General features: G+C 36.9%; 1 protein-coding gene across 5 annotated transcripts in view; it reads left to right on the forward strand.

Moving 5' to 3' along the window:
• Positions 1-10,849, forward strand: part of SLC26A4 (solute carrier family 26 member 4) — a 48,125-nt gene extending 37,276 nt beyond the window's left edge. For all 5 annotated transcript variants that reach the window (XM_036010781.1, XM_036010783.1, XM_028525952.2 and 2 more), the window contains 4 exons: positions 987-1,041; positions 2,153-2,295; positions 4,602-4,685; positions 8,581-10,849. In XM_036010781.1, the coding sequence (XP_035866674.1) occupies positions 987-1,041; positions 2,153-2,295; positions 4,602-4,685; positions 8,581-8,604 (306 nt within the window). In that variant the 3' untranslated portion in view covers positions 8,605-10,849. The remainder of the gene's footprint in view (positions 1-986; positions 1,042-2,152; positions 2,296-4,601; positions 4,686-8,580) is intronic.
• Positions 10,850-15,248: the final 4,399 nt, after the last annotated feature.

Raw genomic sequence — 15,248 nt, forward strand, 5'->3', positions numbered from 1 at the left:
TACTAGGCAGGTACAATAGAAAGTGATAATACTTGACAAAAGACAATGATACAATAGTGGCAGGTTCTCTTCCAGTTCTCTTAGCAGACCCAGTCATTAGCTCATTTGAGAGCATTTTCTTGTTTTTCATTGTGCATTTTACTCTGGGTATTGGCTCAGATGCATTGTAGATTGTGTTGGCCAAAGGTTTAGTGAATTACTTTTGGGAAGAGTATTGATATATTTCATGACAGAGTATTTTTCACACTTAACAAATAATTGCTTTCAAATGCTATAATGACAATTGTGAAGAATTCAACCTTTATGCTTGCATAGAGGTCATGATCTTTTCCCCAGAAATTTCAAGTTCTATTTTATTATTTCCTTTAGGTCTTGCATCTTGATTTTTTAAATTAAACTTTTCATTTTGAGATAACTGTAGATTCCCATGAAGTTTTCAGAAATACAGAGAGATCCTCTGTGCCCCTTACCCAGTTTCTCCCAATGCTAACATCTTGCAAAACTAACATCCAAAATTACAATGAGGATACTAAGACTGATATAGTCAAAATACAGAGCCCTTTGTTTGTACATTTTTTACACTCAGGTCAGTTTTTACATTCATGATCTGGTGGCCACATGTCTACAGCTATATATTTTCCATTCACAGATATAAACTCAGTGTTGTCTCTGATCTTCAGGGGCTGTATCAGGAAGCTTCCTGTGCTCCCTTGTTTTCTTCCTTCCACAAATATTAGGTACCTTTGTGCTATTGAGTGCTGTGCCATCAAGCACTGGATGTTGCCACCTCTTGAGATGGGAACATCTTTTCATCCCTAATCATATCATCACTTCAGGTTGAAAACCTTCGTGGTTTTCCAATAATGAACTTTCCTCAAAGTCCTGGTTAAGCATGAAAATACTGAAGTTCCTCCTGAGCAAGTAACTGAATGCTACTAAATTATGTGCAAGTCAAGTTACTCAAATTCTCCTTTTTAAATTTTTAGATTGTCAAAGAATTCCAAAGAATTGATGTAAATGTGTACTTTGCATCGCTTCAAGGTAAATGCGTATGTATACATATCTATCTATAAGACTTTTCCCTAAGCCCTTTCTCCTATCTGGTAATATGGATACATCATGACCAGTGATATTTTTATTGTGATAAAGTGCATAATAATATTTGTTATTTGAGTCACATTCGAGTGGCATTTGAGTCAGTGGCATTAAGTGTATTTACAATGTTGTGCAACCACCACAACTATCTCTCGCCAAAAATTTTCATCACCACAAACAGAACTCTACCCATTAAGCAATCCCACTGAGGGCATTTTTGTACCTAGGGATATATAACTTCCAGTTGTGCCAGAGAGCTGGTAATGCATAGCAGCTGATCCTGCCAGCAGTGCCAGATTACCATGGGAGAATTGTCTTAGGGAGAGCAGAGCTGGAGATGACTTAGATCCCTTAAAACTAGAGGATCCTCCAGGGTGTGATTCTGTGTCTATGTGCAAGAGTATGCATGTGGGAAAATACTAATGCTTAGGCCGAGTTCTCTAGAACCAGAGGCTGAGTCAAGGACTCTTGCACAAGTGATTTATTGAGACCTGAAAAAAAAACTGGCTTTCAGAAAAACTCATGAAGGAGTGAGGGGAGCAGGATAGGGCTGGAAAGAAGCTGGAGAAAGATATGGTTGCAAAAGTCTACCTTAGCCTAATTTCACAGGGGCCACACAGCAAGGAAAGCACCAGAGGGTGGTTATTCCTCCTGGAGGCAGCAGAGCATGTCTTCTTACCCCCATATTGGTCCATCAGTGTTGCAGGCCATGCAAGAGTGGGGGTGTCAACCTCCCAGGCGACACTGTGTTCGTTGGCCCAGGAATGTTCTCCAGAGAAGGCCACAGCTGGAACCGTTAGCAGCCAGACTCACATTAGCAGCTGGAGGATGGGACTCTAGCAAAAGGACCTGGTCAGGAACCAAGGCCATTTACTACAAACAGTTACCGTATAACCATGGCATGTGCTACTGGAAATGAAACTCAGAGTGCAGCAGGGTCACATTTTGGAAACGAGAAAAGAATTAAAAGGAGGAGCCACTAAACCTTAGTATTGGTTGATGTTACAAAATTATCTTTTCTTAGAAACGAACTAAACACTATTTCTTTCTTTTGAAGATCATGTAATAGAAAAGCTGGAGAAATGTGGTTTCTTTAATGATAACAGAAAGGACATATTTTTTCTGACTGTCCACGATGCTGTCCTCCATGTACAGCACCAGGTTAAATCCCAAGAAATTCAAGATTCTATTTTAGAAACGGTAAACATTTAATCTTTCTACCTATGTGTCTTTCCTGAACTATCATTATTTCTGTAAATGGCAGGAGTTCCACGAATTTAGGTTTAAATTCCATTCTAGTGGGATGTCAAACCAGTGGTTAACTTCTCAGAGCCTAAGTTTTCCCATCAGTAAAATGAAAGTGAAAACATTTACTTTGCTGTGTAGATATGAAGACTAAATATGATAGTTTATACGAAAGCACCTGGGACTACCTAGTATTCAATACATAATAGTTCTATCACATGTAGGTTTACTAATAAAAGTAGGCTTTAGTTATACTGCCTTTTTAGAATACAGGCACTGAATCTCAGGTCTTCTGTGATTTGTATCTACAAATCCAGTTTAAATTCTCAGCAATCTAGAAACTCTTTATTATAAATGTCAAAGGTCATAAGTGATCTTTGAAAAAAAAATTAAAAGCTATGAATTAGCCAGGACTTAGTTATCCCCCACAAAATAGAACAGAGCCTGATTTCCTATGGTACCCTTAATTTTGTTAGTTCCCTTGTCAGATGCCTGGGAGTGCTGAGCTTTCTGGTCTGGGTGTGGGCTTGGACCTACTGGAGGGCCGGGTATAAGAATCTCTTCTCTCATGGACCCTGCCACAGAGAATTCAGGAAACCAAAATAATACCTATAAAAATAACAACAATAATTATTCCAGTGACCCAATCTACTCTATTTTAAATTGCTTCTCCCCCACCCCAAATTAGGATAGATTCTTATTGTGAACTGGAAGTTAATATCTGAAGTAAAATTAATTTTAAAAACAATAGCACATTATTTTTTAAGCTATTAGTGGAGAGATTGCTCAGTTTAATGCTCTGGGAGAAACATAGGGGTTCTAAATACGAAGATCTGGATCTGAAATACAAAAAAGGAAAAAAAAAAGGAAAGTAGTAAAACCACAAATCTATGGGGGAACAGGGGGAAAGAAAGCTACATGCAAGCAAAATGCTTGTCTTTAAAAACTCATAAAACTTTTTCTAACTTAAAATTCTCTAACCTACAGGTAATAACAAAACAGGATCTTATAAAGTATCTTAAAAAGGCCTGTCATAAAAGTAAAATAGAACCAAAGTGTCAACTTCTTTCCCAACGTGAAAACAGTTATTGTGTTTGTTTATACCTTGCTTTGATCCAAGATCTCAGATCCCACAAATGTCACAAAACCCACTGATGACAGTGCCCCTACCAGCATTAGATGCAACACTGTTTGTAGTCAGGGAGGCATCATAGTGCCTTGGATGGATTTTTTCACCCTGAACAAATGTCAGACTGAGTATAACTGAGTGCTTGTACTATATACTTACTGGTTCACTGGATAGTGGGTTGAGCACTAGGGTTAGCCTCTCAGACCAGTAGCCTTAAGCTTCTGCGTACCCTCAGTTATCTAGCACAAAGCCCTGCATACGGTGGGTGTGTAGTAAATGACAATAAATCTTGCCTGTGGCACTTTCCTTTTCTTCAGGAAAGGTAACAAATGTTATGGATGTTGTGGATGCAGTGATGACCATCAGAAGGCTATCCCAGGACTGTCCCAATATGTAGTTACACCTATCCTCCTTCTCTCATTATGTTTGACCATCTGCACAGGGCCTGGCATCTAATTCATTTCCATGCTAGCAAAGAGAATTGCATTATTTATTTGTGAGATAAAAAATAGCTGAAAAGCTCTTTGAAATGTCACTCTTATCTTGATATACATTTGAAGTTGCTTTGGGAATATCCTTCTTTATGTATCAGATAAAGCCCAAACTGTTATTGGTTTCCTCTGTTATTGATTTACTGCTGAAAAGCAGAACTTTCTTGAAAAACCATCTCGGTCCATAGATGTTGATTTCCATCTCTGACAAAATTAATATCCAACCAGTCTAACTTGTGACTGGTTATCGTCATCAGTCACGAGCCCATTCAGTGCATACTTAAACCTGCACTAAGTGCTCTTAGTTTTAGCCTTTGAAATAAAGACACTTTGATTACTGCATCATTCAGGCAGACAGGGTGACTGCTTAAGAGGCATGCCCTTCAAAGTCTGGGAAAGAGAGTTGAAAAGGAGTTTAGCAATGGAAAACTGTGGCAGTTCACACTTGAATGTGAGAAAAGGGGTACAGGGAAAATTCTAAGTGAGAAATACAAAAGGACAAGAAAGCTGAACAGATTTTGAAGTGTGTATATTATTATATGAGAAGTACCAGCAGTGCTTCAAGTAATTTTCAGTGGTTTATCAGGTGGATTGTTGCTATTATATTTTCAGCAAATATTTTCTGTGTTCTCTTTGTCAAGATCTCCCTCATTCAAGACCATAAAGATCCTCTTGAATTAATGGAAGCAGAGCTGACTGAAGAAGAACTGAATGTTGAGGATGAGGTATGAGCATTATTTTTTTCAAAGAAAATAATTTAGATGAAATCTTGAGTAAATAGAATAATACATATAGTAACTATGTCTGATACAAACTATTCAGAAAAAATAATTTAAAAAAATACCCAAAGGATGGTGTAATAGAATGAGGAAAATGGAAAACAAGAATTCCCTCCTGAAGACAATAAGAACTTGGGAACCTTCTGGTCCAGGCTCACAGGATGATCCTCGACCAGAAGCAGCCAACACTCTGGTCCTGGTTTTTGGTCTAAGCCTCTGAGTACTTTTTCTTCCAGAGACCTAAGAAACAGAGGAAAGATGATTAGAGGAAATTTCTAATCCAGAAGTTTCATAAGCTTCAGAAACAGTCTGTGTGTAACAGGAACCTCATGACTTTCTTCACCTGACTGATAATGGCTTAGAAAAGACTGATTTTATATATTTCTGATGTTTTTGGGGGCATGAGTCAATTCTGAGGAAACTTGACTGAAACTTGTAGTAATCTGGATAAACTTTGCGGCTCCACCATAGAGTAAAATGAGACTAACAAAAGAAGATTGCAGAATTTTAATGTTGAAAGATGTCTGAGAAATCAGGTAGTCCCACACCTTACTTAGCCCATGCAGAAATCCCTCCTACACCATGTCTAAGGATGTTCACTCAGGTTTTGTGTGGATGTTTCCACACATTGGCAGCTAGGAGCTTTTCCAGGGAGCTTGTTGCATGCTTGAAAGTGTCCAAGTGTTACTTGTGCTTACAAAATTAGATTTGGCCTTTCTCTAGTACCTGGTAACTGAGCTCTCTCTTTTCTAGCAATACAAGCCCTCCACTAAACAGTCCTTAAATATTTGAAAGTATCTCCCAGGTCTCCACCAAACTCTACTCCAGGTGGGACTCCTCCCTTTATCATTCTTGCAGAAACTAAATTTGTCAATGTTCCTTTGCCAAAGAAGGGGACCCAAAGCCTTAGACAGAGTCAGGCCAGCATTAAGATTACACAACCGTGACCTACCTTGATCTCATAAAGATATTTCTATTACTATGACTTAAAAATGTGTTTATAGTAGCTACATCAAAATCTATGCTTCTATTACAGGGGTCAGCTAAGAGACTTGGGCATTTTTACACAAATTGTCATCCAGCTGGGTTCTCCATTTATATTTATGTAATTGATTTTTGACTTCTAGTGCAGGACCACACATTTATGATAAATTACCTCTTGTTTGCTCCCATTGACATCCTCTTGAATTCTGAATCTATCATCCAGAATAACAATTATGTACCCCCATTGGTATTATATGCAAATCTGATAAGCATGCCTTCTCTGCCTTATTCCAGGTCCTGATAAAAATGTTGAAAAGCATATATTCAAAGCCCTGTGGTAAAATCAGATAGTGAGGATGACAGGAGAGAAGACTTTTGTGGAGGAAATACAGTACTAGGGTGAAATCTGAGGTTCTGCATCTTAGCCCATCAGCTTAGTGTGCCCAGGAACATCATCACTGAGCTGTGTAGTACTTTATGACTATGGATATCGGGCCAGCTCAGTTGAGTACAAATTCATACATCAAAATTGGGACCTAAGAAACTGCCATTATATAGAAGTATTTTTGATTGCTACAAAAAAGATTATTCAGGTACGATTCCTGTAGATAATGAGTCGGTATAGCAGTATGATTTTAAGGGCATGGACTTTAGAACTGGATGGATTTGAGTACAAACCATGATTCTGCTACTTAATGGATGTGCAGCCCAGGGAAAATTATTTATCCTGTCTTCATGTAAAATAAAGATAATAGTACTTCAAAGAGTTGTGAAAATTAAAGGATGGATAGTAAGTACTCAATAAATAGTAATAACCATTTTTAAATAAATCAAATGAAAGTATGATGAGTTACAGTGAACTTCTAGCCAAGTAGGAGGTACAGGTAGATACACATTGCTTCCTTGCAAAAACCAAAAGAACAACAATAAATTTAAAGACAACCAAAAGACAACCAAAACTGCCAGAAAATTGAACTGTATGGAAGTCTGACAACCAAGGAGTTAAAGAAGAAATAGTCATTCAGGCCGGTAGGACGGGCGGAGATGGGCACCCAGGGTGGGAAGAACACGCAGCAAGGCGACGAACCAGGCAGTCCAACATTTGCGGGCCGATAAGCTGAGAGGAACATGTGGGAAACAAGGCCGATAACACAACCAAGGGTTCCAGTGTGGGGAACTAAAGCCTCAAAACCTCTGGTTGTAAAAACTTGTGGGGGTTTGGCAGCAGGAGAAACTCCCAGTCTCAGAGAAGAGTTTGTTGGAGAGATCCACAGGGTCCTAGAATGTACAAAGATCTACCCACCCAGGAATCAGCACTAGAAGGTCCCAATTTGCTTGTGGGTAGCGGAGGAAGTGACTGAAAGCCAGCTGAGAGTCAAGCAAGTGGCACGTTCCCTCTCAGACCCCTCCCCCACATACAGCTGCACGAGCAGTGAAGTGGGTTGCCCCGCCCTGGTGAATACCTAAGGCTCTGCCCCTTAACAGGTGTGCTGAGATAAAAATGAAAGAACAAATGAAAGCACAGATCAAAGCTCCAAAAATAGAACTAACCCAAGGAGACAGACAACTTATCAGATGCAGAGTTCAAAACACTGGTAATCAGGATGCTCACAGAAATAGCTGAGTCTGGTCACAAAATGGAGGAAGAAGTGAAGGCTATGCAAAGTGAAACAAAGCGAAATATACAGGGAACCAATGGTGAAGGGAAGGAAACCGGGACTCAAATCAATGATTTGGAACAAAACAAAGAAATAAACATTCAACTGGAACAGAATGAAGAAACAAGAATTCAAAAAAATGAGGAAAGGCCTAGGAACCTCCAGGACAACTTTAAATGTTCCAACATCTGAATCATAGGGGTGTCAGAAGGAGAAAAGGAAGAGCAAGAAATTGGAAACTTATTTGAAAAAATAATGAAGGAGAACTTCCCTAATCTGGCAAAGGAAATAGACTTCCAGGAAGTCCAGGAAGCTCAGAGTCCCAAAGAAGTTGGACCCAAGGAAGCACACACCAAGGCACATCATAATTAAATTGCCCAAGGTTAAAGACAAGGAGAGAATCTTAAAAGCAACAAGGGAAAATAAGATAATTATCTACAAAGGAGTTTCCATAAGACTATCAGCTGATTTCTGAAAAGAAGCCTTACAGGAAAAAGGGGCTAGAATGAAGTATTAGAAATCATGAAAGGCAAGGATCTACATTTAAGATTACTCTGTCCAGCAAAGCTATTATTTAGAATGGAAGGGCAGATAAAGTGCTTCCCAGATAAGGTCAAGTTAAAAGAGTTCATCATTACCGAGTCCTTATTATGTGAAACCTTAAAGGACTTATCTGAGGAAAAGAAGATGATAAAAAATATAAACAGTAAAATGACAACAAACTCACAACTATCAACAACTGATACAAACAAAAACAAACTAAGCAAACAACTAGAATAGGAACACAATCACAGAAATGGAGATCACATGAAGGGTTATCAGCAGGGAGGGGGTAAAGGGAGGATAAGGGAAAAGGTACAGGGAATAAGAAGCATAATTGGTAGATACAAAATAGGGGAATGTTAAGAATAGTATGGGAAATGGAGAAGACAAAGAACTTATGTATGACCCATGGACATGAACAATGGTGAGGGGGATGATGGTGAGAGGGGGGTGCACAGCCAAGGGGGATAAAGGGGAGAAAAAAATGGGACAACTGTAATAGCATATTCAATAAAATATAACAATAAAGTATGATGAGTTACAAAATTTTTACTCACCATCATAAATTATGACAATATACACCTGAGATGGTTCAATGTAAGCAATATGTGTAAAAAGACTTAAGAATTTACTTTGTTTCCTCTTTGTTCCCACAGGCTATGCGTAGACTTGCTACGTGAAAGTGGGCTTGGGAGGTTGCTATAAGCAAGGACTACAGGATTGCCAAATTTAACCAGCAATGTAATTCTATGCAAACATTTTCTGCATTGACTGTTTCTCCGGACTTGAAACACTCATTCTTTTTCTGTTAGAACTTTGATTTTTTAACATCTTAGCCATTAAAAGAGAGGCACTTAAGATTGTTTCTAGGCTTTATTTATAAAATAAATAGCTTACTTCTAAACTGCAAAATGGTAAGAATTATCCTGGTGATCTAGTGATGTCTAGGATCTATTCACGTTGTGCTACTGTACCTCCCTGACATATTTGCCAACAAAGTTCACATGGGCATGGGGTCCCCTGCTCAGTCGGGGCAGGTGTGGCCCCACAGCCTCTGTGGCCAGTTGAGTCATGAATGATTATCATAAAAAAGATCTATTTTTGACTGGCCTGGATACCCATGGGCTGCGCCGATCACAGTGTAAGGGCACACTGAGTAAATGCTGAAATATAATTGTTAATGCATTTATCAATAAAAGCCTTCAAAAATCACTTTTGGTCAATACATCAAAAATGTTTTTTAAATGCAAATTTGGTTAATACTTAATAATGAATGTTATATTGACCATATACTTAACAAGAATTCAGAATCAAGATGGTTCACTTCTAAACTACAGAACTAGGCTGATATATATTTAAAACATTGAGTTAGAGAGACGAAGCAATAATATTATTATGGTTTATAAATTCATTTTTTGATATAATCATGGATCACAATTAAGATCAAATAAAAATATAAGAAAGACTATCTCTAGGTTAAAATGCAATTTTAACTTAGTTTATAGAAATAATCATTAGGTAGAGTATGTAGCAGTATGGTCTATTTAAAATCTAACACAAAAACTGTGTTATTTTGAACAAAAACCAATTCTGATATGTTTATAAGACTGTGGTGATTAAAACAAGTTTATGTTTTTCTCTAAAATGTAGCAGTATATAAAATAAATGATATTTAACTAAATTGTGACCATCTTTCAAAAAAATCTAAAAAGTTTTCAACCTGGATATAGATATATGTTTAAGATGAGTTTAAGAGAAAACATTCTATGACTGAATAGCAACAATAAAAAAAAATGGATTGGAATATAAACATTGGAAACATACAGGTTTTTAAAAATCTATATTTTAAGGGAGAACATGTTTGAAATTTTTAGTTTTATTTAATCTTTTCTGACCATCAACAATTTTGTAGGTATTATATATAATACAGAGGCTATAGCCCTGTGGACTATTCCCATATAATTCACACTTGAATGAATGAACTTGTGCTTTATTTCTAGAGAAAAATAAACATGTAGGTCCCCAACTAAGATAATGTCTTGTGTGGCTGAGATAATTATGTTACACCTTTGGCACAATTGTGTGAAATTCCCAAATGTGTTTGGTTATTATCCAAAGGCAGCATGTCCTGTCTCTCTTTCTAATTAAATACAATGAGAAACAAGATGTCTAATTCTGAAGGAATATCATCAGTGATAATATCAAATTGGTAACTAAAAGAATCATTATTGCCACCCCCTCATTTTGCCCATTGGAATTTGAGTGAGTTGTAATGGACTGTGATTTTACAATAATATTCTTTCTTCTAATGGATTATTCTGTCTTTAACTGATTTAGAACAGATTTCTCCCTGTGTTGGGTACAGTATAACTGGGGTTATAAGATTATCTCATTTTCACAGTGATACCTGCTTATACTGGTAACAAACCGTATTGATAAAGAGTAAGTACAGTAGTCTTGCAGAAAATGGATGAATACCTGTGTTCAATAAAGGAAATATGCACTGATTATTTTTTTATTAGTTGAAGGAAAGTTACCCTTTATAATAAGGCTAGAATTTTGTGAAATCCTGGTTCCATTTGTGAGACTATATAAGACCAGTCTATTTGGCTAGTTTCCCAAACACACTCTAGGAATACTGGCTCTTCTATACATTTTTGAATAATAAGCACATTTTAATCCTGTATTGCCAATGAAAATTTACTTGAAATTAAAATTGCCTCATGTTATGTTTTAACCTATATAAGATTCCAATGTTGTGACTTTCAATAAATAAAAATATCAAATCATGTACATTTGGAAATAATTGCAAATATATATTATTAAATGTAAAGTCACCTTTTAAACTACTCTGTTGTGTCCTCTCTGAGCAAAACTATTAATTATAATTAAAAATGCTACATTTTAAGTTTGCCATTACTCTTATCACTCGTCAGTTTGATGTATTTTTTTAAAGTTCTACTTCCATTTTGTGTGTGTGCAATTACTTTTTGTAAAAACTTGGTACAATAAACAATGTTACAAATATCTGTTAAATCTTGTAATTTTTATACAAATATTTCTAGCTTATTGTGTGGGATGATTTTCATTTAAGGAAACTTTTTGTGCTGGTACAACAGATGTATTAAAAAGATACAAAGCATAGTTTTCTACTTGAAGAATTTTCACAAAACAAACACACCAGTATTAAAGAGCACTCACACTAATAAGCAGAGCATAACCAGCATCCCAGAAGCCCTCAGCTAATTACTGTCCTGACTTCCAACACTTGTTTTTTGACAAGTTGTTTTTGACATCTTCATATAAATGATATCAAACAAGATTATTTCTTTTTTTCCCTTCTCTTTTGTCTTTTTCTTTTAATCCTCACCTAAGGATATATTCATTGATGAGTGGGAGAGGGAGGGAGGGTGGGAGGGAGAGAGAGAGAGAGAAGCAGAGAGAAACATTAATGTGAGAAAGAAACATTGATCGGTTGCCTCCTCTACATGCCTTGAGCAGGGATCACGCTTGTAACACAGGTGTGCACCCTGAGCAGGGATCGAACCAGCAACCTTTTGGTGTATGAGATGATGTTCCAACCAACTGAGCCACCTGGCCAGGGCTTGTATATGTGTCTCTTTTTTAAGTCAACATCACAATTGTGATATTCATCCATGTTAATGTTATCGCATATAACAATCATTTAAAATTTTCACTGCTGTGTAGTATTCCACTACCTGAATTTACCATCACTTATTTACCTATGCTACTGTTGGTGGATGTTTGTGTTGTTTCTAGTTATTGCCTTTCATGAATAATGCTGCTATGGACATTCTTATTCATTTTATTTTTGGTGACTATAGGTACACAATTCTGTAAAGTATATACCTAGGAATGGAGTTGCTGGGGTCATGTACATGGATTCTGCTTCTGTAGATACTGCAGTACACATCTAGTACCCCCTGCAGACTTTTATCCAAAGTGATCACACCAATTTACGCTTTTTCTTTTTAATGTGAGCTCCTGTCGCTGCACATTTTTGCCAACACTGGGTCTGTATGTCTTTCTCATTTGAGCTTTTCTTGTGGGTGTGTAGCAGTATTTAACTTGCATGTCTCTGATGACTAAAGAAGTTAAACACCTTCTCGGGTATTTATTATCATTTAAATCCTTGTGTGAATCCTCTTCCCAAGTCACTTGCCTATTTTTCTTATTGGTTGTCTGCCATTTTCTAATTGCCATGTAAAGGTTTATATAGTAAGGACACAAAAATCTTTGTTGAAAATATGTATTGTAAATATTCTATGGATTGCTTTTTCACCCTTTTATTTATGTCTTTTGATGAACATAAGTTCTTAATTTTAATGTAACAGAATTTATCATTTTTCCCTTAAGGGTTAGCCTCTTTTTTTTTTTTATTTTGGTATCTAGTTTGGTTTTTTTTAAAGCTTTGTTTTACCTCTCCCATTTAGATATACAAGATATCTAGAGTTAATTTTTGTGTGTGCTGTGAGGCAGGGAGTGAAGATACATATCATTTTTTTTCAAAAAGACTTACCCCATTAACCCAGCACCTTTTGATAAATACACAGTTCTTCTTCAATGCAGTGTCACTTTCAACTGACTGCAAAGGTTTGACTCTGTTTCTGGGCTCTGCTCTGTTTCCTTGGTCTAGTCTACTGGCCTTGTACCAACACTGTAACTGTCTTGATGAGTACAGGTTTTTAGTAGCTACAGATATTGGAAGTATAGTTACTCCAGTTTCTTCTTTTCTCACTATATTTATGCTTAGCCATCTTCATTTCCATATACATTTTAAAATAGCCTATTAATTATTGACAAGTATTATTCTTAATATATTTTCTAGAATTAGCAAACATTTTCATTCAGCCAATAACTCTCAAAAAATTAAACTATGCTTTACATTAAATGAAATATATGTTGAAAACCACATGAATTAATTATGGTTATATTTTATTAGATGATATAAAATATAAAAACAATTTGAGTTTTGTATTTGTTTTAAGTTAGAAATACAAATTTCAACTCCTGTGCTTCATAATCTTATATGTTAGCTAGAAATACAAATTTCAACTCATGTGCTTTACAAACTTACACAGTAGACTCCTGGGTTGAAGTCAAGTGTCTAATTGGATTTGAGATGTGTCTGGGCACTGCCACTGACAGGGAAGGCTAAAAAGAAGTCTGTTTAATTACTGAGGAGCCTCCTGGGAGAGAGACAATTCATTCTAAAGCAAGAAGGGTCAGACTAAAGAGCTGAGCCAGTAGCAGGGCTTAGTTTTTAGTGCATAATTGAGTTTGGGGATAACACAGGGCCTGTCAATCTGGGATATGTTCTAGAGCCAGATTCATAAACTCATGCTTGGGTTCTATGAAGAAAGGAAGTTGCAATTCAAAGGAGCTGCTTTACTGACATATCTATGAAAGGATGGGGCACATGCAATGCTCTGGGCAACCACTATAACAATGTAACTGCCAAGTTAAAGGAAGACATGCTGCCCTGGTCTCCCGGCACATCTATAGCTCTGGACACCTCAAGTCTTAACGATGGTGCTCTGCAACAGAGCATGGAGGAGAGCAGCCCTTGGTAGAATGGACTTGCTCATGAATACATGAGAGGCACTTTTTGGAACTTTCAGAAACATTTGAGGAGTTGTCTATCTGGGACTTAGATCTATGTGAACAGATGAGGTGAGAGTCTATAAAGCATCCATTATGCAAACAATATAACAATGTAACAAAGGCCATATTAACTTTAATCATATAAACTTCCATGTCATTAAAAAAGCCATAAAATGACAAATAGAGAAAAATGAAAATAATGAGGAGGGCTAGAGGGGGAAAGGAGACAGACAAAAAATGAAACGGTGAAAAAAAACACTGATGGCATTAGGGAAGGAAAACAAATAAAAAGGGGGAGTTTATTGAAGAAACAGAAAAAAGGAAAGCTAAAATAAACGGTAAAGAGAGAAAAGCTTCATGAAGGACTGTGGTGGGTGCTGATGTGATATGATTTCTGCCCAGTGCTCTGAAAGTCAAAGTGAAGAAATTCAGTGAAGCAGGGGTAAAAGGCAGGAGTAACTATGACTCTCTTAAGGTAGTCAAATGCCTTGTCATCTAATTAGTGATGTGCATGAATGGATGAATGAGATTCCCACTGCTGTTATCCTGAAAAACCACAGACAAGGCAACAGGTTTGAAAGATCAGCAGGGAAAGAAGACCCTGTTGAGCTTGACTTTAGTCGGGCATGGTGAAAAGACTTTAGATGTGTAGAAAGAGGGAGGCCCTAGGTACGCTCCCCTCCCCTGGAGGAGTTGGGGTGAGGCCCACCAGCCTTGCAATCTATAGATTCAATGCAATTCCTATCAAAATACCAATGATGTATTTCACAGAACTAGATCAAATATCTCAGAAATTTATATGGCACCACAAAAGGCCCCAAATAGCAACAGCAATCTTGAGGAAGAAGAACAAAGTTGGAAGAATCACACTACCTAATATCAAACTATACTATGATAGAAGGCCATAGTAATCAAAACAGCATGATACTGGCATTAAAAACAGACACATAGATCAATGGAACAGAATAGAGAGTCCAGAAATAAACTCACACCTGTATAGTCAATTAATATTCGACAGCAGAAGCAAGCACATACAATGGGCTAAAGATAGTCTATTCAATAAATGGTGTTGGGAAAATTGGACCGAAAAATGAAAATAGACCACCTTCTTACTCCGCACACAAAAATAAATTCAAAGTGGATTAAAGACTGTCATGTTAGACCCAAACCCATAAAATTCCGAGAAGAAAACATAGGCAGTAAAATCTTGGACATTGCTCACAGCAATATTTTCTCTGATATATCTCCTCCGGTAAGGGAAACAGAAGGAAAAAAAACAAAAACAAATGAAACTATGTCAAACAAAAAGTTTTGACACAGCAAAGGAAATCAGCAACAAAATGAAGACAACCCACTGAATGGGAGAACATGTTCACTGATACATTTGATAAGGGGTTAATAGCCAAAATTTATAAAGAACTTATAAAACTCAACAATAAAGAAGCAAACAATCCAATGAAAAATGAGCAAAGGACCTGAACAGACACTTCTCCAAAGAGAACATACAGATGGCCAATAGACATATGAAAAGATGCTCAACATCATTAATCATCAGGGAAATTTGAATTAAAACCACAATGAGATATCACCTCATACTGGCTATCATCAATAAATCAACAAATAACAAGTGCTGGTGAGGATGTGGAGAAAAAGGAACCCTTTTGCACTGTTGGTGGGAATGAAGATTGTGTAGCCACTG

The sequence above is a fragment of the Phyllostomus discolor genome, chromosome 10 (genome assembly GCF_004126475.2).
Source record: "Phyllostomus discolor isolate MPI-MPIP mPhyDis1 chromosome 10, mPhyDis1.pri.v3, whole genome shotgun sequence".
NCBI lineage: Eukaryota > Metazoa > Chordata > Mammalia > Chiroptera > Phyllostomidae > Phyllostomus > Phyllostomus discolor.